Source organism: Phocoena phocoena, chromosome 16 (genome assembly GCF_963924675.1).
Source record: "Phocoena phocoena chromosome 16, mPhoPho1.1, whole genome shotgun sequence".
NCBI classification, from domain to species: domain Eukaryota; kingdom Metazoa; phylum Chordata; class Mammalia; order Artiodactyla; family Phocoenidae; genus Phocoena; species Phocoena phocoena.
Window position 1 is genome coordinate 62,466,928 of NC_089234.1, and position 23,946 is coordinate 62,490,873.

Genomic DNA, 23,946 nt, shown 5'->3' on the forward strand with positions numbered 1-23,946 from the left:
GGGCTGTGTCTTTAACCACAGGCCCCAGGGAAAAGAGCTGAGCCCGGCCGGCCTGTGAGCACAGTTCTGCTCTACGGCCAGCAGAGGGCGCCACAGGACTTCACCAGAAGTCTGGCAACAGTGGCTGTAGCGTGCCAGCCGAGGGCCCCATCACTCTTTCCTTTGGAGGACCCCTGCTCAAATTCCAAACAACCCAATTGGGTTGACTCAGCCCCGAGGACACCAGGCAGAGTTCCCTGGGGGTGGGGAGGTACAGGTGGGAGGTCAGCTTGGGCGTCCCTGACTATTCAAGGATCTCCTGTTTGCCCCATTTTTCCTCTTCCCATCTTTCCCTCAGCTTTCCCCTAATACATGTGTCCTCACCTTCCCACCCCCACCGAGGGAGCTGGGCGGGGGAGTCAGGAAAGGCTGTCTGTGGAACCCTGCATAAGTCACTTCCTCTCTCTGGGTCTGCAAAGAGGGACTGGACTAGACCCTTCCTACCCACCCCTGCTCCTGACAGGCCAAAGCCGAGGAGCTGACACTGGGTGTGTTGGCAGTTCCGGAACAAGGCTCCTCGGGGGAGGGAACGTTAGCTCTGCGGCTCTACGAGGGGCTCAGTTGGTCTCCTTCTGCTCCGGAGGACAGCCTGGGATGCCTCAGTAGGGGAGGAGGCTGGGGTCTGCCCACGCTCTCCCATCTCCACGTGAGCTGTGCAGAGCAGAACCCTGGGAGTGAGGGTTTCCGGGCTAATCGGGGTTGTCTTCAGCCCATGATGGTTTGTATGTAAAGATGCAACCGCACACTCCAGGGAAATCTGGGCCCCTCGCAGCCTCTAAGGAGGCAAGCCTCCTCCTTAGGGTGGCTGACCTTTGCCCCTTCTCTCCCCTCTGGGTCAAGTCTCTTAATTCTCTAGGTGACCCAGGCTCCCTTGATCCCCATCCCGGGGCCTCCCTCACTTCCCACCCCTCTGCTGGGCAGGAAGCAGGGGTGGCCCCGGCTGACCCCACCCTGCGGGCTCATTGCACTCTCACCAGTCTCCTTCTCCAGGGCTTGTCTCCAGGGGCTTGCCCCAGCCTGACCTCTGAACCGGCGGCTGGGCTCATTCTGCACCAGAAAACATTGATTCTGGACGGTGGGAGAGGTGAGAGCGGGCTGAGAGTCATGATCAAGGACTCCAGGGTGGCTGAGGGCAGGGCATTCATTTGCAGGGGTGGTGGGATGGGGGACGGGGAGCATTTCCGGGGCCATTGCTAAAGGGAGGACATTGACACACTGTGCGCACAGAGCTTTTCCTCATGGCATGGCTTTGCGAGAGCACATCTAGAGGCTCCTTCTTTCCCATTTCACTTCGTAGAAGTTATTTTGTTTAAAAGGTTTAAGTTTGTCCTAAATTTAGATCCACTGACTCACTAATGTCTTAGCTGGGGAGGGAGAGCTCATAGTCTGCCAAAACGCGAGGGCCCCAATTTACCTCCTGTACCTCCTGTCCTCCCAGCAGGGAGCTCGGCCACCGGATCCGGGCCATCCAGCAGCTGGGAAAGTGGGCGCTCCAAGCATTTCAAAGGGTCCTGCCCCAGATGCACGGAGCAGGGGCAGTGGTCCCTGCTGTGGAACCTGGCCTGTGACCCCCAGGCCAGCCCTGCCCTGCCTACCACCTGGGAGACTGGCTCTTTAACCTTGGTGCCAAGAACCAAGGACGCTGGCTGGCTGGCCTGGAAGGGGTGGATTCCAGTCTTTGTGGCCAAGAAAGTGCTGGGGTGAGTACAGGTGGCTGCTCTGAATGACCTTGAAGGCCATCCAAGCCCCCACTTTGATGATGCCACTGACTCCAGCTGCCCCTGTCCAGAGTTCGCACCAGCATCAATAGGTTCTCTATTCTGGTTCCGCTTCCAGGTGGGAGGACGCATCCTTTACCCAGAGGACAGGATGGAAGCGAGCTCCTTGGAGCACAAACGGGTCGTGCTCTGCTCTCTTAATTGGTGATTTACTGTTTGTTGAACAAGCGGGGCAGGGACTTGGCAAGAAGACATAGTCTCGAAAGAGGTGGGGGGCTTCCAGGTCAGCTCCCCAGCTGAGCAAAGGTCAGGCCAGAGGAGCAGGGGGAGATGCGTAGACCTCCCTAACATGAGGCTCCCGCTGCGGCCCAGCTGCGGGTGAGGAGGGCCCTGGGCCTGAGCAGCTCCACACAGACTCTTTGTTCTCTGCAGGGAAGAAGTATGGGGAGTGGAGGGCTGGGGGGAGGCCAGCAGGTGACTCAGGCCTTAAGTCTGGACCAGTGCCCTTTCCCGGGTTGGAAAAGCTGGGTGAGGAGGGCTAATGTCTTCCTCTCCCCTAAAGAGTTCCCAGGACTCCCATCTGGGAGAAAGGCAGCGCGGCTCCCTCTTCTCTGCCCTAGCCAGCTCCAGACTGGAGAGGCCTGGGACCGCGGAAACGCCAGGTCCTCCGGTAATTAGGGCCGGCAGGAAGTGATCCGGGGAATTACCGGGGTCAGGCGCCCCACCGAAGGCCAGGGCTTTGGAAGGGCGGCTGGCTTGTAATCTCGATTTGAGATCAGTTGATTTTGTAGTTAGTTCCAAAAAGAAAAGTCAGCTCTAATTAATCTGGGGACTTCGGAGTGCAGGAGAAACAGGGCCCAGAGAGCACAGGCTGGGGGCTGGAGTCTGGCGGAGCGGGAGTCCCAGCAGCCCCCAGGAGGCCTCAGATCTGGGGCCCGTGTCTCAGCTCCCTGATCTGCTTTAATTGAAATGGTCTGGATGCCCCCGCTGGGAATTCATGGCTTTGAAAGCAAGCGCTGTCCCCACTGCAGAAGGCTCCTGCGTCCACGGTTTCCATCTGCGTGGAGTGCTCGGCTGCATGTGAGTGTGGCAGGGAGCCTGGGGTTGCCCAGGTCCTCTGGGAGCCAGGGGGTGCAGGGAGGTTTCGACAGCTGCCTTCTCCTGGCTTTACTGGAGGTCCTGGGACCATGCCAGCTCCCTGGGGAAGCATTCGGGTGGAATCAGTGCCAATGGGCAAAGCACTCCCCTTCCTCGGTTCTCTGACTAAAACACACCAAGTACCCCAAGGTCTCTGCCTTAGATGCTCCAGGTCCTGCTCATAGAGAGCCTGAATCCAGCCACAACCTTCTCACAAGAAGGAAAACAGCCCAACTCCCTCGTTCTTTCCATCTAGTAGAGGAAGTGGGGGTCTGGGAGGGGAGGTGTTTGGAAATCATGGGTCCCCCCAGGTTCATAAGACCCAGGTAGTAAAGTCATTTAGAACAAGCCTTTGGGGCCAGACAGATCTGGCCTCACTGCTTTGTAGTTGTGGCCCTTTGGGGATTCACCTCTGTGAACCTTGGTTTGCTCATCTGTAAATTGGGGCTAAGAATAAAACCTCCCTCATAGGGCGGTTATAGGGTCCAATGAGGTGAGGCAAGCCAAGTGCCCCGTACAGCTTGGCACGAAGAGGCCCAGTAAGGTAGATATAATAATACTAGTTATCGCTCGACAGAAGCGTGTCCACCCACATGACGCCTGGCTCTGACCAGCAGCTCAGGACGATCCTGCCCTTTTGCAGAAGGACTGAGGAGGGGTGAGAGGTGGGCGGGGTGGGCGTGCTTCTGCTCCTCACACCCTTGCTCCAGTGCCCTAGCCAGCCGGCCACAGGGCCCATCGGATCTCCTCCCCAGGACTCCGTTTCTGGGGTGCCCCGAGCACCCGCAGTTACAGCCTGAGTGAGCACGAGGCTCTCGCAGCCTGCCTCCTCTGGTCTGAAGACACACAGCCTGCAGCCTGCAGGAGAGCTCTGACCCTTCATGCAACCACCAAGGCTTAACACCCAGACCACCACATGCGTCAGACTCACCCCCCACTGCCAAGATGGGTGGACCAGCTCTGATGTGCTTAGATATAAGCTCTCACCAGGTTTTGTGATCCACACACAGTCTGACAATACTCGTAGCCTCTTGAAAGACAGCCAAGGTCGTAATGTTTTAAACACACTTTGCGTCTTGCAACATATTTAAAGTAGATTGGCCTCATAAATTTGGATCAAATAGGTACCACGTGGGCACACAACAATACTCACAGTGTCCAGGACGCGGGGCTGGGGCAGCACAGGGCCTGCGGGCGACCCCGGGCTGTGATCTCAAGTAGCTGGTGGAGACGCTGCCCTGATGGCCTGGCTGGCCTTTGAGAGGACGCCAGGCTGGGACCAGCTGCCAGGGTGGTGGTGGTGGTGGAGGATGGAACTAATCATCAGTAAACCTCACAGGATGAGAAACGTCTTTACTGAGAGTTAAATTCCACCCCTTACTGAAAGAAGGGCCCCGCGTGTGTGTCAAGTTGCCGGGACAGAGCAAGGGAAGCAGATATGGAGGGTCCATCAGTTACCCTGAGGGTCCCCTCATGCCCTGAACACAAGCGGCGTCTTGGGGCCTCTGTCCCAGCTTGGTGTCCCCAACCAGCAGTACGGAGTGGTGGGTGGGAGCAAACTCATTTTCTCAGCATCTGTGACCAAGCTGCCCTTCGTGTTGGTACCTCCAGGCCTCATTCCAGGCAGAGAGCAGAGGGGGAGGAGGAGAGAGAAAAAGAGATCTGACAGACACCCCAGAAAAGAGCCTGGGGGCTAACCCTCCACATCCCAGAGAAACCACAGGGGAGGGTGGTCTGTGCACAGATGGCTTAGCCTGGGGTGAGACCCCCTGAGCAGACATTCACTTCTGCACCAGAGCAAGACGACTGCCTTCCGGGTTCGGACTCATGAGACCTAGCTTCCAATGCCAGCATGACTGTTCACCAGCTGTGCAACCTTGGGCAAAGTATTAACCTCTCTGAGCTTCTCATCTAGACAGTGGGGATAATGCGCTCAAACTACTGGGCCGTGGTGAGGATGAGTCAGAGAGGGAGTGAATGGACTTTGGCTAAACCAGAGATGTGAAGTATTGCTGCCCTTGTCCTTGGGCACCAGACTCTTCATCTCAGAATTCTGACAGGAAGCAAACTGATCACTGGGGCTGTGGCAGTGGGATGGGCACTCATAGCCTCCTGAGAATTGCTTGACCTAGAGGAATGACCCCCAAGTCCTCGGGGGCAGACTCTTTGCTGCTGGCCATCGGTCTCCAGTGCACGCCCTCTGGCCTCTGTTGGACTAGGAGGCTGTGGCGTCGGGGATGACAGGACAAGGGTCCCTGCAGAGTGAGGGCCACCATAGAGACAAGGACGCTGAGACTACCCAGTGCTCCAGGAGCGCCTACTGAAAAGTCTCAAGGACAGGCTGGGAGGAGAGGAGGCAGCAGGAGCCTTCCAGAAACCCAGAGAAGCTAGCAGCCTCACAGCCCCTCCGGATTCCAGGAGAAGAGGCCGTTGTGGAAGGGCAGGGGGTGGTCCGGCAGAGAAAGAAAGAGTGGGGAGCATGAAGGAGAAGGGCCTTCTCAATTCCTCGAGAGCCCTAAGAGCACTGATGCTTCTGACAAGCCCTGGATGCGGATGAAGAAAGGCCTGGACTGGAGGGGCCTGATCATCAAGCCAGGGTGGGGTGGCGGGCTGCTCCTCTCTAGGGGGTATGGAGCCAACTCTGTTCTTAGGAAGCTGTAGCTTCCCTGAGCTGGAAGGGATTTTAGTCCAGTCTCCCATCTGACACAGAAGGTTCTCTTAACACATCCCAGACCCATAGTTATCCAGCCTCTCCTTGAATACCTCGGGTGACAGGGAGCTCCCTCCTTCTCAAGGTAGCCATCTATACTGCTCTACCCTTAGTCACGCACCCTTCCATACTCGAGCCTTCTCTAGCAGCCCTGAGCCTTTTCTCCCCAGAGCAGGCTTCCCAGAGGTCAGAAGCTGCCCCTCCATCAGCAGGACCACACTAGTTTTCTCTGCAAATTCAGTGCAGCCAGGGCTGAATGATTCCTCCCACAATCTGAGCCCAGAATTGCCAAAATCATGGAACCAGGCCCTCTATCATCATGACACCCCAGCCCCAAGCTGACGCCTCTCCATCCCCAGGGCAGCAGACCCCCAACCTCCTTTCTGGATGAACTAGACTTCCCGTTGGCAGGAGAGTGCAGACGCCTACCATAGTATGGATGCCAGCTGAGGGCATCCCCTTGATCCCGGGGGAGACTGCCGCCCTGAAGCTTCTTCACAGTTTGAAAGAGCTGGTCTGGCTGCTAACGGGAAAGCCGACCCCGTGCTGCATCAGGAGAGGCAGTAAATGCTGTGAGTCTGCGTGAGTGGGTGGAGGCAACCTCGGGGGCTGTGATTTCCACTTCCTGACACAGTACAAACTTCGCAGTTTATGCAGAACTAATGAAAGATCTCTTGGGTCTTGCCATTTCACCCACCAAGCACCTGTGAAACAATGCGGCGACAGCAGCCGCCTGATCACAGAGCTACATGGCGTGTGGAATGTGCTTCTCCAGAGTGGTTCTTGCCTTTCCAGAATCCCTCCCCATCCTTGTCCTGCCTTTCCGTCCTGTCTCTTTTCTTCTCCAGGAAGGCGCCAGAGCCTCCCAGCTGGGGCCTGGAGGGTGGGATGGGCTCCTTATGGCAGGTGGTACCCTGTGAAAGACCCGGACCCGGACTTGAATTCCTGCTCTGCCACTTAGGACACTCTGGGCGTGCCTCATTTTCCTCATCTGTTACATAGGAGAAGAACAGTGTCAGCCTCCTAAGGTGGTCTTAGGATTAGATGTGATGCAAGTCACGTTGAAGGACAGCCTGGTACACAGTAGGCATCTAGTAAGTGGTGCCTAGTATTAAAATGATTTTTATGTTATACAGTCACTGTAATGACCACCTCTGGGCCTCTGCTCAAATTGTTTTCTTGTCTAAAATGCCATTTCCCTTGAAATCTGCTGCTTGAAGGACCACAGTGGTGGATTAAAAATGGCCACAAAGGCTTTGCCACCATTGGACAAGAGGAAGCAGAGGCTGAGTCCCCCAGCCCCACTGACTTGCATGCTTTGGCTGTGTGGCTTGCTTTGGCCAATAGGACTTCAGAAAATGTGATGCAAGGGATGTTTTTGAAAAGCACTTGAGCGTTGGGACTCAACCGTTTTGAAAGCTGACCTAGGCCTGCCATGCTGTGAGGAAACCTCTCTGCCCTACTGGGGCTGAGAGGCCACGTGGAGGAGAACAGAGGTACCCAGCCCACAGCCAGGGCCAACCCCAGGCATGTGGATGAGGCCATCTTGCCCCCTCCCCACCCAGCCTTTCCGCCCAACATCCCATGTGACTGCATCAGTGAGCCCAGAGGAGATACAGAACTCCCACGTGGCCAAGCCACAGAATCCTGAGAAAGAACTGTTTTAAGACAGTAAGTTTGAGATGGTTTGTTACACAGCAATAGATAACCGATACAATTACCCATTCACCAGGATTAAGCTCAGAGGCTGTCCCTTCTCAGAAGACTTCCCAAACTCCTCCCAACCTAGAATTAATCTCCCTGCAGGCTCGAGCACACACACAGCCCCGCCCCACACTGACACAGCACTTTGCAATGGTAGCAGTTAGCACAGTCTGCCTTCACCAGGGTTATTTGTACAGGAATCCTGTCTCTCTGGCCTGTGAGCTGCCAGAGAGCAGGGTTGGGACCCTTTCATATTTCCCACCATGCTCAGAAGCTCTGCCTGGTTCCCACATACTAGGTCCTCAGGGGGGCCAGTGAGAACCTGGCCTGCCTCTGTGCAGACACAGCCACCCAGGCTGGCGGGGGACACACTCCTGGGTCTGAGGTCCAGCAGGGCCACTGACTTGCCCAAGGCCCTTCCTCTTCTGAGCCTCTTCCTCCCCCAGGTGGAGACATGAACCCCTGTTCAGCCCACCTCAAGGGTTTCGAGGCTCCCGCTGGTATGTGTGCAAAAGTGTGTGTGCGTGACCAAGTCCGGACCCTGTGTGCACTGTGGTGAAGCCCCACTTGGGTTGTCACGGGGTGGGGGGGTGGGGTCCTCCGCTCCACTCCTTCTTACCTTCCGGCCGTGGTAGCCCTGGATCCCCGGGTCTCCCTGGGGGAACCAAGAGAAGGCCATTAGAGGGGTTTTCTTGCCACCCCCTTCATATTACCATCCCTCCTCCTTCCAATGACTCCAAATCCTCTGACCTTCACCTCCAGCCATCCCTGGAACAATAACAGGGACTGTTCTACTCTTCAGAATGAGTCCTTGCCTTGCAGAGGCAGAGGGAGGTGGGAAAGGTCAACCTGGCAGGGGCCCAGGACACTTGAGGGTCAGTTACTGTTCTACCATGGACCCTCTGTGGCACCTGGACAAGTCACTTTTCCCCAGGGCTCTAGCTTCTGCATTTGTGAAATGGTTGGCTGCGATCAGTGCTTTGCTACTTCTCATCCCTAGAGCCGCAGGGACTCCAGCTTCAAAGGGAGATTCTGTTTGACATCGTGGGCTTCCAGATAAGGTTTCCAAAGAAACCGGATGACCCTGAAGGTCCTTTCCAGTTCTGGTCCCTTATGAAATGCTGTTTTACTGGGATGTTGTGACAGCGTCCTGGGCATCACTTTTCCAACTAGACCATAACCTCCTTGGAGGGCAGGGCCGCATCTTCCATACCAGCCATAGCACTTGCTTGGCCTGAGCCCACAAAAATGCAATCCTTGCGGGACCCAATCAATTTCTGAGTGGCGTTTTTGGAAATGAGCCACTCGTGATCCTTCTCTCAGCTGAGATCCCCCTCAGCTCCCTTCAGTGCCGCCTCCCCCTCCCTCCTGCAGGGAACTCTCCCGCCCGTTTGATGCATCACCCAGAGGGCCCTCACCTTTGGTCCAGGAGGCCCAGGTAAGCCCTGCAGAAGCAAGAAAAAAGGTGAGTGGATTCCTCTGGCAAACGGTGGGGGCTCGTCATGTTTCCACTGGAGGCTGTAATGGGTTCTGGACGTGTTGAAGAACAGATCCAGAGGGTCCTGGAAGGGTATCTGAAACCTGCTGAGGGAACGTGGGGACAACAGGCTCATGTCCCTCTTTGGAGCCACATGGGCGCCGTGGGCATCTCCGCTGTGCTCGCCCACTGGAAAGTAGGTCAGTGGCATCATGTGAGATTGGCAGTGTGGTTTGGTCCAGATTCCCACCCACCCACCTCCTAACTGGAACCGCTCCCTGGAAAGCCGACCTTGCCCAGCAGAGCCTGGGTTTTGCCTCTGGCCCTGCCAGCCTGTGGGGGAGCCCTCTGTCTCCTTGCCCCACCCCTGGGGCACAGTGAGCACAGCAGCCAGCGCGGGGGAGGTGGCATGGGCCCCCGCGGGAGCCCGAGGGAGAAACAAGGGAAGGCGGGCTCCGGCGTGGTCTCGGGCGTGGGTCTGGACGGCAAACACTGCCTGGAGAAAACCATGACGCTCGAGTCTGGTCTCTTTCAGTTGGTTTAAAAACGTGCTTTCTGGTTTTTCTCTTTATAAACAACCTAACAAAGAAAACCACCTGGCTTGGGTTCAGTGATCGGGAGCCCAGTGTTTGGGCAAGGGCCGTCAGTAAAGTGAATTTTGAGCCTTGTTTTTTGGTTTTCTTGGCTTGGTTTGTTTGGTTCAATTCCCTAAATTTCACTTCCTTTCAGGTTTTCTGTTTTTGCATCTAGAAACCCATGGAAGTGAGACTAACTTCCCTCCCCCGGGTTCTGGGGAGAAATCATGGAAATATTTAAAATTCGTTACGGGGATCAAGCTGAACAGGAGAGCCGGCTCCCAGCAAGTTAGGTTTTCACTCTGCTGGGCCGCCTTCTGGCCAAGATGGCAACCCTGGTCTGCCAGAGCTGTCGCCCAGCCTGGGGGGACCCTACGTTGAACCTCAGCTTTTTGGCAGCTGGGGTAGCTGAGGGCCCAGATGTGAAGCCAAGTGACATGGAATGTGGCTGTACTCTTCGAGGGCTATTTGGCAGGGACACCCTGACCCAGCAACTCCACCTTTGGGAATCTATCACCACGAAAGCATCAGAGATGTGCACATTTATGTTCAAGAATATATGGAAGGGGACTCATTAACTACCTTGTAGACAGACCCAGCAGTCCTAAAATCCACATCACAGGAGACTCCTGACTTAGGAAGGGGCATGGTTTACGATATTAAGGGAAAAAACTAACAGGATACAAACAGGATGTTATATTATTCAGAACATCAACGTGGAAAACGTTTATGTGCAGATCTAAGGAGAAAAATGGAAAGTACTCTGCGCAATGTTAATGATGGGGAACTCTGGATATGAGAAAGCATGCAATTTAAGACTTTGTCTATGTTTCAGATTTTTCACGACGAATGTGTGATGCCTTTGTCATAAGAGAGAAAAACACTTTTTTAAAAAAAGCCACGTGGAAAAAACATTATCAAACAGACTATGTCCTTAACCCCCATCCCTCCAGTAACTGCTGACGTTAGTCTTAGCTCTGGGTGGAGAACCCATTTTCTCCAAAGAAGTCCAAGGCCCTGCTAAGTTATTCTGCCCTGGTGCTTTCTTGCACTAAATTGGGCTGAGAAAGAGTCGGGGCTTGGCCAGGGCTTACAAACAGATGACTGGTGGACACTGGGACTGACCTATTGCCTGGTCTTGCCTGGTGGGGTGTCTGTTGGCCCCCCTGGGCCCTCCCGGCAGTGGTCCAATCCCCAGGCTCGATGCAGGGCCCTCCTGGCCGACCAGACGTGTAACTTGGCTGGAAGGTGGCCCAGGAGTGGAAGCCCACACACACCAGCAAAAGAATGTCTGTTAGCGCCGCCAGGCAGTCAGATGCCCCCTTGCTACCTCCTTAGAACACACTGTGCCCAACTCAGGTTTTCCTAATCCTGGGGGTCAGGAGACAGCCATCAGAATGGCCCTGGGAACTTTCTTTCCAAGCTCCTGTCTGCTGAACCTGGGAGGGGGCGCCTATTCGTGGTGTCCTCCCTGGCAGGCAATGACTGGAGTGGAACACATGGTCTCAGGATGTGTGTTCAGAACCAGAGTGTAACGGGTGTGACAGGGACAGACAGCTACTGCAGGGGCCAGCCACATCCAGCAGCCTTGTCAAGTGTTTCTGCCTGTTCAGTGGGGACCCAGGTTCCCATGGGTTATGAAAGGTTTGGAAGCTTCCAGGGAATTCCTGGGACAAATCTCAAAGTAGAGGAAGCAGTGGAGAGTGGGAGAGTTACTTACGGGTGGCCCCATGGGCCCTGGCAGTCCTGGGGGCCCCAGAGGTCCACTTGGTCCAGGAGGGCCTGGTGGGCCTTGGATGCCGGCCTGGCCCTGTTCACCCTGAGGTTCGTGGAAACAAGTGTTAGAGAGAGAGCCCCAGGCTGCAGAGCTGTCCCGCCCCAGTGCCATGCACCCGGTGAGGCCCTGCCGTGGGCTCTGGGGGAGGCGGTGGTGGGGTGATGGTGATGGTGCTGTGGTGGTGACTACATGCAGGGGCTGGTGGCAGTGAGGAGACGGCCAAGACATTAGCCCCCAGAGGAGGGGCTTCCAGAGAGGACTCGCTGCATCAGCTGCTGGTCCCCAGGGCAGAGCTCTGCTGCGGTGGCAGAGGAGCGGGTGAGATGCGCCCCCGCCCGACCGATGGCCTCTTCCCAGCCTGCTCAGATGGCCAGGGTACAGCCCAGGTGGCCGACAGCCTGGGCGTGTCTCGGGCCCTCCCTCTGCGTGGCGAGTCCACCGTCTCTGCGCCCTGGCCTCCTAACTATCAAACGAGAACAGCTGCTCCTTGTTTCCTGTCACTGCTTTTTGCTGTCCTTCATTATCTGGCCCAGAGGATCAACTGAGATCCTTAGGTCAGAGGCCACAGAATTTTGTTCGGCTCACCAAATAACTGGGCAAGAGGTTTTATGTAAAACATTTGGCTTCTGATGAAAAACTGGGAGCCCTGGCCAGCTAGGCCCACATTACCAGGGGGCTGCCGTCAACTGGGCTCTGCAGCTGCCTCAGGCCTGTCCGCATCCCTTCTGCCTGCAGCCTGCTTCTGTCACTTATGTGATTTGTACCTGACCTCAGGGGACAGTTGAGTTTTGAAAGTGTAAAGTGCTCTGTGCCTCTCTGGAGTCTCTATTATTATTCCTTTGCTTTATCCCCCAGCCTTTGTCACCCACCGTGCATGTGCCCAGGGTAGACCCAGGGCCCAGGGAGGTAGGGGTGGGATCATGCTCCCCGGTCCATGTGACCCAGATCTTGGGGCTGAGGACCAGCCTGAGTCATCCTAGATCTACACAGACCAATGTCATTATGTTATTTTCCACGTGACCTCTCCAGGGAGGGTCTGGGCTCAGCTCTTGATGGGGACCCAGCCCTGCAGACAGACTAAGGCAGAACAGCCTGGCAGGTGTGAGCGCTCCAGGCTGGGATGCAGGGAGACCCAGGAGGCCAGACTCCAGTCCAGCCCACCCTTCCCAGTGTGATCTCAGTAATCCTCTGTGACACTGCTGCTTCCCTATGTGAAAAAGGGAGCTGACAATGCTTACTGCAAACTCCACAGAGGAAAACGATGATTACAAATAGGAGTGTACGACCTCACAATGAGAACGAAGATTTTAGCAGCATCTGCTTGAATCATCTCTCAGATGGGACATCCTAGGGCAGATGCCACCAGCAGTGCCACTCTGGGGCCTGGGCTGCAACCTGCCACACCCTTTGAGAAGCCACTTAAGGGCTCAGAGTGTCCCTGGTGGAGAAGGCAGGTGCAGAAATGGGCCACAAGTCCAATTCTACAGAAGAAAAAACTGAGGCTCAGAGAAGTTGAGCTCCCTAACCAAGGTCACAAGAAGAATTTGGGGGGAGCCAGGACCCAAGCTCAGAACTCCAGACTATTCCTATTCATTCCAAGTAAGCCCCCAGCAAAAACTGCTCACAGTCTAACTTTCTGCACTTTGGCAATGACTTCCAACACCGTCTGCTAAGCACATCGTGTGTCATATAAAGTTTCCTCTTTCAACTAATGTTAGACCCGATGTTTAAGCATCTTATAGAGCCTGTGAAATCAATATTGGTTTATTGATAGGAAATGGACAAGCCTTTTTATGTCCCACCATGGCTGACAGCATAAAAACCTTATTCTCTAGGCAGAATCTGCAGCAGGCAGGACAGGGGCCCCTATTCTTCTCTCTCCTTTGCAAATCAGGTCAGGGCAACACAAAAAGTTCTGGCTTATCCACCTCTTGCTCTTGAAAAGGGAGGCAGCAACATGCCTTGGCCCCTCCTAATTTCTTCGTCTGTGAGGTGGCGGTGATGCCACCTCCACTGCCGGGTGGCCCATGTCGGATTACATGAGATAATCCATACAGAATTCTTACAACACTGCTTGGGACCCAGCAAGGGCTCAACACATAGCAGCTAATGCAACTAAGGCCAGGAGGTGGCTGCTGGGGCTTGAGGCGAATGGCCGCTCTGAGAGCAAGGACTCGGCTCTCCTGAAATGGGGTCTGACACGGGTAGGGGTGGCTGAGATCGGGGTGGGCCTGGTGCTTCTCTGAGCTGCCAGTGGGCCCCCTGAATAGCCAGCCTTGGGCTAAGCGCTCGGAGCACATGGAGGCTCTCAGGATTTGGCTGGTGTAATGGGATATGTAGGCTTGGGTAGCACGTGTGTCACATGTCCCTCTGTATTTTTAGCTGTAAATTGGAGTGATTTTTCAGCCTTGTTCAGTCAGGTGTCTGAACATGCAGGCCCCTGGGCTCCTGAGTCAGGCCAGATGGTGGCTCCAGGCCCTGCTGTCAGGTTTTCAGAGAGCATCTCAGAGCCCTGCCACTTCCAGCACCCCTGTGGCCTTGGGGGTAACCCCTGACCCCCAGTGTAAGGAAGGCTACGGGCATGGGTGGCAGCCATGGAATTCCTGGCCTGGCATCAAGCTGCAATGCCTATGCCTGGATCCCTGGGTCTGTGGTCTCTCGTTCTTTGTGATCTGGTCCTACCCCAGCCTCCTTGGCTTAGTTAGGCAGGAAGAAGGGAGCAGTTGCTCACAATGATTACACCTGTCAGTTGTGGGCTACATCTCCTCTGCAAATTCCCTCGCTTCTCAAACTCAGGTTACAAGTGACTGGATGCTAAGCAATCTGCATTCCTAACTATAAAGGGTGCAGGTCCAAGTGAGAGAGCTCTGGACGTGGGGTCTGAAGACCTGGCTGCCGGTTCCCGTTCTGCCTCTTGTTGTTTGTGCGACCTCAGGTACAAATTCACCTCTCTGAGCCTCAATTTAATTCTAGCACTATGCCAGGAATTATTCCCAGTGCTCTACATACACAATAACCCTAGGCAGTAGGAACCGTTATTATCCTCATTTTACAAATGAGAAGCTGAGGTGCAGAGAGGTTAAGTAACTTGCCCCACATCACACAGCTAATAAGAGAAGGAGAATCTGGGTGCTCTGCAATTATTGGCTGTGTGACCTCAGGCAACTTACTTAGTGTCTCTGAGCCTTACCTCCCCATCTGTGAAATAAGGATGATCATGCCTAATTCACACAACCACGGAGAGAATTAAATGAAATGAGGCCTGTGAAATGCATGGCCAGTGGCCGGTACACAGTGATGGCTGTCGTCAGTAGTAATGGTGGGGTAGTAGTTGTGGCTTCTGGGCCTGGGAGTTGTGTATTTCCACGTCTACGGCATTCGTGAGTCCATTTTTGTCTAAATTAATGCAACGGGAGTGCAGTGAGATTCTCCCTTCACCTATAGCCCCAGCTGGCCTGACAGGGACCAGAGACTCGCCAGCCCCTGGGAAGCCCCACGTGGTCTGGGAAAGGGAGGTGTCTACCTGGAAGGTCCGCCTTTTAATGACTGGGGGTGCAGCCAGCCGCACTGAATTGAGGAGAGGCAGCAGCTGAGGAGAAAGATGAGTTGGAAGGCCAGAGGGCAAAGGCCAAAGATCGCAGGGGTTCAGGAGGGTTGAAAGTCCACCAGGATGGCAGGGCGGCCAAGAAGGAGGGAGCAGAGGAAGAGAGAAGAGAGATTAGCGAGCGTGAGGCACAGGAGGGAGGGCGTGGGCGGGGCGCTTGATGCTTGTGGGTGCAGTGCTGAGCTTGCCCTTAGATGGCACCCCATCCCTGGAAGGAGGCGGGCCCTTGTGGTATTGGCCAGAAGCACTCCCCGACTGGGAGAGTGGCCCCCCTGGCCAGACCTGCCCTCCATGGCCAAGCTGGGTCACAGAGGCCTCCTAACATGCGGCCCAACATTGCACTGACAGCCCCGCCGGTCCCTGGTCACGGACAGAGGCTGCTGGGCTGAGGGGAGCAGACTCCGAGGCTCTGGCTTGGGAGCCACAGGACCACCCTAAATTGGTACTTGAAACCAGGCTGGTGTGTGGCGAACTCTGGGTTCTTTTTTTGGCTAAACGAGAAGGGCTGGTGTCAGCGGATCTGGGGAGGATGGTCAAAAGCAGAGCCAAGCCCGATCCCGAGGGTGTGGCCAGTGTGGGCACCAGCTAAGTGCTACTGAGGTCTCACCCTGGGGCTAGTGGGCTTGGAAAATAGACACTGGACAAAGACGTCTCTTGCATGTGCAACCACTTTTTTGGGGGGAGGCAACTTGCAATCATGTTATCTAACGTAATTTTCATTTCTGGAAATTCTTGCTGTTTCCAGACTCTCAACCCATGGGTGCTGAGCGCTCCGCTTTCGGAAGAGGTTAGGACCCACGTGAAAAGAGAGATGGCATATAATCCACCTCTCGTTTTTGAAAGCATTGTGACTCACAGGAGGCCACTGGGGTGATTCGAAGCAGGGGCCGCCTGGGCTGAGGATGCACCCAGCTAGGGACCTGGGAGCCCAATCGTGGCCTTTCCAGGTCACTGCTGCCCTCATGGGCGGCCCCATCCCTCCCACTGTGGGGCCTGGGGACGTGCAATGTTGGGCTCTGCATCTAGGGAGCCTCTAAGCAGAGGGGCCTGGAGACCTTCCAGAACCTACAAACCTTCAGGGTAATTATCTGGTTGGAGCGCAGAGCTGCTAGAGACCTGCTGAGGTGCTCCTGGTGTGGGGTAGGGGTGGAGGTGGAGACAGGGCAATGGGGAGAGTGAGTGCCAGGCCCAGACACCAGCTCCCCGTCCCAGGGCACCCCTCCTCCCCCTCCCTCCCTGGAGATGCTACAGGCTGGAACAGGGGCCCGGACCACCTGGATCTTGTACCTTGCAGGCCAAGAGGCCTGCCACCCCCATCAGGTCTGCAGTCCCCTCAGAAAGCCAACAGACGCCTTGCCCTAGGAGGACCCTGCTTTCCTACCCACTTCCAGATAAACAGAAGGTGCCAGCTGCCTTGCCCTGCCCAGCGGCTGGATCCCCAAATCCACGCTCACCCGGCCTGACTCGTTACCCACACTGGCGCAGCCATACCCTGGGCTCCTCTGCGCCCTGTGGCCCTGTGGAGCCTTCTCTCCCCGCCAGCTCCCTCTTCTTGGGTTGCGCTGAAGGGCAACCGGCCCCATGCGTTCTCTCGGGGCTGATGATACACTGTCAAAGCGTCTAAGTTGTGTTGTCTTTTGTGCTGGGGGATGCTGTCTTTCTTTTGGGTAACATAACAATCCTGTGAGCCCATCGCTTCAAATAAACACAGCTGACCTTCTATTATTGTATCAGGATCAGGCTGGCCGGAACACCAGGGCCCCTGCTTCCCTGCAGCACATGCCGCTGACAGGCTGGCTCTGTCTGTGCTGCTGCCGGCCTGTGCCCCCCGCCCAGTCTTGGCCTCCCCTCCACCCCAGCCACTGACGCTCAAGGCTGTCCCCGCCTTGGCCTCCCCCTGGCCTGGGAACCAGGGGTCAGAGTCTGAGTGGCCAGACCCTGCCAGCAAGGCCCTCCCAGCGGTCTTCTGGAGCCAAGCTGACCGACTCTGAGTCTGGCTTGTGCTTCTCTCCACACCCTCAAGACCACTCCCTGGCAGGGGTGGGCACCCAGGGCAGCCACACTGTGGGTGTGTTTGTGGGCACGATGCAGCCTATGACAGGGGGATGGACACCTAAAGATGCTCCACTGAGAGAGGCAAGGCCGATCCACAAAACGAGGGGCATTTCTCGGGTCCCAGCTCACTGGGGCTCCTGCACACCTTCATTCCCCCCCATCCCCGAGAATGGCTCTCTAATGTTGGCACACACATCTGAGGGCTCCTGATAGGATGACAGCAGACTTTGGGCTCTGTATCCTGGGCTGAAGCAAGGGAAAGGAAGGAGCTGGGCAGGGCCAAGGGGGCACAGGAGATCATCCCAGCCCTGAAATCCCCCACTCCACTTGGAGGGGCTTCCTTGATTCTTAAAGAAGCAAAACAGAGACTTTACCCTTGAATTGATTCAGTCAGCTTCCAATTATCTCCCACCATGGAGGTTTGGGTCCTCTGAAACAATGACTAACCCCAAAGTCCCTCTGATTCCACCAGGGCAGGCAGCTGGACACACACAAGCTGTCTCTCTCTCTCTCACACACACACATGCACACGCACACGCACACGCACGCTGGGTAGGGAGCCAGACCCGGACTCACACAAGCTGCACAGCCTTACGATGAAGGCCACGTGCAGAGGAGCACACAGCCAGGCGTGCAGAGTTCCAGGCACACACACGCCGGGGGCTCGCAGGCCCAGCCAGCACAGGAGCAGACATACAAAGACACGCAGCTCTGCACAAACATACACACACTGACTACCAGGCACACCCCAGGAGCTGGCCAAACACCCCAGCACCGTCATGGCACCACTCTGGCTGCTGAGTGCAGAGGAGGGCTGTGTGCTCCTGGTCTCCAAGCTCTGTAGGGAAGAAGATGAGGCTAAACTGGGGGCTGTGCTCCAGGGATGGATCAGTATTTGGGGTTCACTTACCCGGTGTGGGTGCTCTCCACACTGACCCTGGGGAAGAGAAGGAAGGAGAGGAGGAATCAGGCCCTTGTTGGGGGGCTGTACCTCGGGGGCAACCTCAGGACTTGGGGACGCACCATGCATGTGCGTCACCCGCCTGCCCCGCTCTGTCTTGGGCTGAGCTCTCTCGGGCAGGATAACTGATTCCCTCCCTCGAGCCTGGCTGGCAGCAGGCAGGTAACCTCCAGGGCCTGCCCGGACGTGGCTCCACAGAGCCAAGGGCAGGACTCTGCCGCCATACATCACATGCCATGACGGCAGAGTCACGAGTTATGCTCCGTGCCTGGCTGGAAGTATCTTCCGGAAAGGCTGACCCTCTGGGTGGGTCCACCCAATGGCTCTGAACAGGAACCCCTGGAAGGGAACAGTAGACACCAAGGCAGGCTATGGGCAACGGCGCCCTCGGAGACGCCTTCTTGGAGCCGCGGGTGCCAGGTCCCTGCACCATCCGCCTGGGGGCAAGCCCAGAAGAGCCCCCATCAGCGACTCAAGGAACCAGAGAAGGTAGGAGGCTGGGAAGAGGGCCAGGCCAGTGGTTTACAAACTGACACCTCAAAATCCTAGAGGCTCATGGAGGTGCTCAGGAAATACCATGGGGGTGGCAGGCAGGATGGGCAGAGAAAGAGGCTGAGAAGGACCAGGCTCCAGGCCATGCCTTCCCCGCAAAAGAACCCCACGCAGGGCATCTTCCCTTCTCTCTCTCATATACCATGTACCACAGGGTATGGGGGATTCCCCTGGTTCTGTTGATAAAATCTGAAGTTTGAAAATAATCCTTTCTACCTGTTGGAAGGCTGCTTCTTGAGATGAAAATTCTAGAAAACCTCCATCAGCTTACCTTTTCTCCTTTTTGTCCTGGAGGTCCCTAAGAAGAGAAATGAGACAGTTAGAAACAGAGGCTAAGGACTCAGGGCCCAAAGCCTCTCTGCTGGGAAACATTGGGGCGAGGTACCCGCCAAGCCCTGTGGGGAGGTCAGTGGCGCACAGAAGGCAGCAGAATCAGAGATGCAGGCCTGCACGGGATTGTGCAAGGAACTTTTTGGAAAGCCTGCAGTCCCGAAGGCTGGGCTTGGCCACCCACACCAGGTCTTCCGGTGCTCGAGATGTTCCAGCTGGCGTGGCCCGGCTCCTTCATCCGCCCGTGGACATGACTAGGTGTGCCCTGCCCCCCGCACGCGGCCGCGATGAAGAACAGGTGCCATCCTTCATTCATTCCCGCAACCGCCAGCATCTTGTGGGCCAGCCACGGAGGAGGCTGCGTGGCCACGTCAGGCAGGGCTCTGCTACTGCACACTCACGCCACGTCCTCACGGAGCCAAAAGCACCTTCTAACTCCTACCCTCCGAGGCCTCAGCATCAACCCCACTGAACCAGAAGGGCTTCTGGGGACACGGGGGCTGGGGCAGCGCTGCAGACTTTGGGGGTTTTGGAGAAAACTTTGGCCAAAGAGGAAGCAGGAAGTGGGCGACTTAAGCCATCCTCAGTTCTCTGAGGAGGACATGGCGTCCAGCTGGGTCTCTCAGAAGCCTGACCCAAGGCCAGTGCTGAGAAGGCTTCACGCTCGGCCAGTGTGGAGGGGAGGGGGTAGGATGGCGCACCTTGTTCTGAGGATCCCCTCGGAGGCAAGGCTTTCAGGACGTGCTGAGTCACACCCGCGCTGGCCCGAGAGGAAGGCGCTGGCGTCACTCCATCTCCCGGACGAGGTGACGGAGACAAGACCCTGTGGCTCAGTGAGTGGTGGCACTGGGACCGTGAAGGTCCAGCTGTGTCCACTCTGCCACGCGCTCTGAACTGGGCTGGACCTCAGGGGGCAGGGCTTCTAAACTTGGCTGGAGCCACAGGCAGTGTCCCAGCCTCTGGGGCCCTGAGCTCCCTTCCATCTTGCAGGCCTTCCTGAGGGCCTGTGAGGACCCACCTGCCAGGCCAGTCTCTTTGGGGTTTGAAGACCTCAGGATGCCCATGGACAGATCCATCTGGGTGGGAGGAAAGCCTTCTTTTGTCCCCGACTTGACAACTGGACCAACCCCCAAACTGGGAAATTCCTAGGAGGTTCGTGGGAAGGGACACGTGGTCTTTGGGACAAGCCACGTGGCGCCCCAGCCCATGCGGTTCACTAAGTGTTTAGCATCAAGTTTAGCAGAATGTGACGCATATGGCAGGGAGTCAGACTGCAGGGGACCAGGCCACCCTCTCTTGGGACAGAGAGAGGGGTGTGATGAGAGAAGGAGGGCCAGGGGCCCAGAGGAAGAACCCAAAGGCTTGGGAGTGCAGAGACTTGGAGGACTGAGTCCAGACATCCCAAATGGCGGCCCATGGGACAATCGTGGTCCCCAAGGTATTTTGTTGATCCCACACAGTTTTATTTCAATAAACTGAAATACTGAATAGCAAGGAGAGTACAACAAAAATCTGAATTTCAAGTTTCTTTTAAGTATTTCAAGGTCCAACAACACAGGGCACTGATTAGCTCTTGAGCCTGCCCCTTTAGGACAGGTCAGGGCGATGTGCCAGCTTGGTACCTGTCGTGCTTCCTCTGTGCCAGGTACTGTTCTAAGCACTTGGTGTGAATTAACTCCTCTCGTCCTTAGCACAGCCCTGTGAGCTGTGGGACAAGCCGTGAATGCAGAGTCCTGGCTCTCTTTTACGCCACTTGGGGGGCCCCGGTCCTGTCTACGCCTTACATCAGATTCTTGGGGCTACTGTGAGGTGGGTGGGGCAGAGGTGACCCCCTTCTGACAGGTGAGGGCACAGGTTAAGCATGTGAGGGTGAGCCCCAGCCCCCCATGTTGGATGCCCAGCAGCAGGTAAACCATCCAGGAAGGGAGGCAAGTGGGAGACGGACAGATGATAAACAGGCTAAGATAATTACACTAGACAGTGTGTTGAGTTAATAGCTTGGGGTCCCCGTGCCAAGCCAAACAGAAGCCTAATGGCTCTGTGGCCTGTCGGATTTTGACCGACGACTACGAGGTGGACGGGGGACCTAACACACTGATGTGAGCTCATGGGAGAAGGGGTGGCCCTACCGTTCCCTGTTCAAGCTAGTTCTGACCCCGGAACAGATGGGGAAGACTCACCGCGGGTGAAGTGGGGTGGGGCAGAGGGATGGCAGAAAGGGGAGTCCCCTAGAAGGGTCCCTTTCTTTCTAAACAAAGGGCCCTGGCAGCAGAAGGAGACACGGTGGAGGGTAAGGGCCTACCACGTGGGTCTCACTCCCTGTTCTGTTATTTAGGAGTTGTATAACCTCAGGCAATACACACAACCATTCTGAGCCTTGATCTGCCCTGTCATAGAGTGGGGATGATAAGCTGTTGGGAGGATTACAGAGCAGTGCCCTGCTGAGGGCCATCACTGTTCCTTCCGGGGTGGCACGGACTGGGTTAAGGCTCTCCAGAAGGTGGGAAGGGGCCAGGAGGAAGGTAGGGGCAGAGGTCTGCTTCTCCAGGTCTGCCTTGTGCCCGGCTGGGGCAGGAGCGCCTGGAGCCCTGGGCGGCCCAGAGCAGGGAGCATGAGGAAATCAGGCTCAGGACGAAGTGCCAGATGGGTACCCCTCGGCCCCCCTGTGAGTGCTGGATGAGAGTGGTGGTTTGGGAACACTAGCTGTTAATTCTGTGTGACACTGGCCAAGCGCAGACGCTCTCTGGACCTCCCTTTCCTCATTCTTCAGGTGGAGAAGCCCCCCTGCCGCCTCTCCTCCCTGCACTGAGTGAGGACCTAGGGGGACGCGTCGCACCCAGCCGGGGAGTGACCATGGGGCGGCCACTCCCGCTGCGGGGCAGTGCTTCTGTGGCCCGTGAGGGCTAGGCTGACCCCCGCACCCCTCGAGGGAAGGCAGGAAAGCTGGGTCTTACCGTCTCCCCTTTTGGTCCGGGGCGGCCCTGGAAGGAGAGGAGCATGAGTGTTGGGTGAGTCGTTTGCACCCCAGCCCCACCCCCCAGTCACACAGGGCTCCTCCCGTGAACGTGTGCTTCTGGGGCCCGGTGAAAAGGACTGAGATGAGCAGAGAGGAGCTCTGGATGGGAAGCAGCCTCCATGTGGACTTGGGCACGTATTGGGGCTTGACCGAGATGGAGACGCCGAGCGGCACACAGGAGGCGCCCTGCGAGGCTGGGGGCAACGGCGCGAGCCAGAGCTCTCCAGCCCTCTCCTCTCCCGTGGCCTCCTTGCCTCACTGCCTTCCAGCCCCTTCCAGGAGGCCCCGGAATCAGCAGATTCTAGGACGGCTCTTGTTTCAGATACTGAGTGCGCAGCTTGGAGGCCGTGGACTTGTGCCTAGGGGAGGCTCATGGGGGACAGGGCAACTCCTTCAAATGGCCTCTCCTCCCCTTCCCACTGGCAACGACTTTCCGCCCCAAGAACGTCCATTTTATCTGAAGCGTCTTCCAAGGAGTCGGGGTCTCGCAGAAGGACTAGGAGACCCTGGGTTCGTGACCTGGACTAAGTGGGGGGAGCCCATAGCCCGAGAGGGTCCACTCACCGGTTTGCCGTCAAGCCCAATGGGACCCTGAAAGAGAAAGAGGCCAGAGGTAAAGACTGAGCATCACAGCTGTCCTGGCAGAGGGGCAGCCTGGGAGGCAGTTAAGGGCACAGGTCCTGCACTGTAACGAGTTAGGGTTCACATCTCTGCTTCACCACTTGCTGTTACGAGACCATGGGTAAGCTTAAACCTCGCTGTCCCATTCTAAAGTGGAGAGTAAAAGAATCTCCCATGAGGGGTCTTTGGGAGTGAACGAGATGCCCCCTGCCCCCTGCTGGCACGAGGGAGAACCTGACGGGTGGCAGTCACCATGGCGTCAAAGTCCTTTTCACCTCTAGTGGAAAGTGGAGGGCGTGTTCCTGGAAAGCAGGGCTGGCCAGCGCCGAGGCCTGCGGGAAAGGGGGAGCTGGCTGCTCCCTGCCCGCCTCTCATAATCTGTCTTAGGCCTTAGGCAGGGCTCCCAGGACATCCAGATGGCCACATGACTGCCCCCAGCAGGCGGATCTGCTCTCAGAGCCAGGTCAGAGGTGGCCTCCGAGTGGTGCGTCATCTGCCCCACGGTCCAGGGTCCTGTGGCTTCACAGCCTGTCCTGTCTGCCACCCCTGCAGTTCCGTGTTGGTGTCCCTGTCCCCTCCTGCACTGTAGCCGAGCGCTGGGCTACTCTCCTCAGTTACTCTCCACGAAAGGCTGCAGGAGAGGGTCCTTACCGATGGGAATGTGGAATGGCAAAAGCAGTTTGAGGGCCGGCCCTGCCTGAAGTTTAACACAGCCAGGCCCAGGAGTCGCCAGGGGGCACAGCTGACCAGTCCTCTCCACTTACCGGAAATCCAGGAAAACCTCGAGTGCCCGGCTGACCCTGAAAAGAGCAGGAAAGGAGTGAGTGTGGGTGAGGAGGAGAGGAAGCCACACCTTAGTCCCCCGTTCACCTTGGCTCCCAGAGGATCAGTGGTTTCCCTCCCACTCCTCTGTGATCATCCGTGAGAGACACAGGCTGGGAGGCAGGATGGAGAAAGGAGATGGACCATCATAGGAAGTCTCCTCCAGGGAGTGGGGTGGGGAAGGAAAAAGCAAGTGGCCAGCATCCTTTGGGTTTTTCTGGGAAGTAGCCTCCCAGAGCTCCTCACTGCCCACCCAGATGCTCTGAACCTCGGCATGGGAATGGGATGGAGAGCAAGGACAATGGGGACAGCCTACAGCACGCTGAACTCCTGGACTGGGATTGTCTAAGTCTGCTTCATCTACACAGTCATTGTTCATGGTCACCTATCTAACGATGGTTTGGATATCAGAAACTGGCCTTTGGAATGTGTTTTCAGACCAGAACAGGTCGGACTGCCCACTGTCCTCTCGCCCTGGCTAATAGGGCTCTCCTGGTTGGATAATCTCTGGGTCCCCCGATCTCTGTGGGATGCAGAGCGATCATGTCCATTTTTCTGGAGGTACAGAGTGCACAGATCTCGGTATTCAGGTTGGAGATTAGAAGCAGATTCACTGGCCAGATTCAGGACAAAAGAGAAGTGTGGAGGTGAGAAGAAGCCTGAGGCTGTGCAGACCCAGGGCTGGAACGGGCTGACCGGGAGGTCCAGGGTGATGGAGAGCTAAGAAACCTGGGTCCTGTCACTCCCCTTCTCAAGAACCAGCAAGGGTTCTCTTCTGCTCACATGTCATTCAAGGTCAGCCTCACTCTCATCCTGATGCACCATTTCAGCTCCTTTCCTGCCTCATC

General features: G+C 56.5%; 1 protein-coding gene across 1 annotated transcript in view; it reads right to left on the reverse strand.

The window, feature by feature from the left end:
• The window catches only part of COL13A1 (collagen type XIII alpha 1 chain), a 144,238-nt gene that overhangs the window by 40,974 nt on the left and 79,318 nt on the right, over nt 1-23,946 (reverse strand). Inside the window, exons 8-15 of the mRNA XM_065893811.1 lie at nt 23,041-23,076; nt 22,220-22,246; nt 21,594-21,620; nt 18,581-18,607; nt 17,707-17,733; nt 11,081-11,179; nt 8,727-8,753; nt 7,928-7,963 (exon numbers count right to left, since the gene is read on the reverse strand). Coding sequence (XP_065749883.1) covers nt 7,928-7,963; nt 8,727-8,753; nt 11,081-11,179; nt 17,707-17,733; nt 18,581-18,607; nt 21,594-21,620; nt 22,220-22,246; nt 23,041-23,076 — 306 coding nt within the window. The remainder of the gene's footprint in view (nt 1-7,927; nt 7,964-8,726; nt 8,754-11,080; nt 11,180-17,706; nt 17,734-18,580; nt 18,608-21,593; nt 21,621-22,219; nt 22,247-23,040; nt 23,077-23,946) is intronic.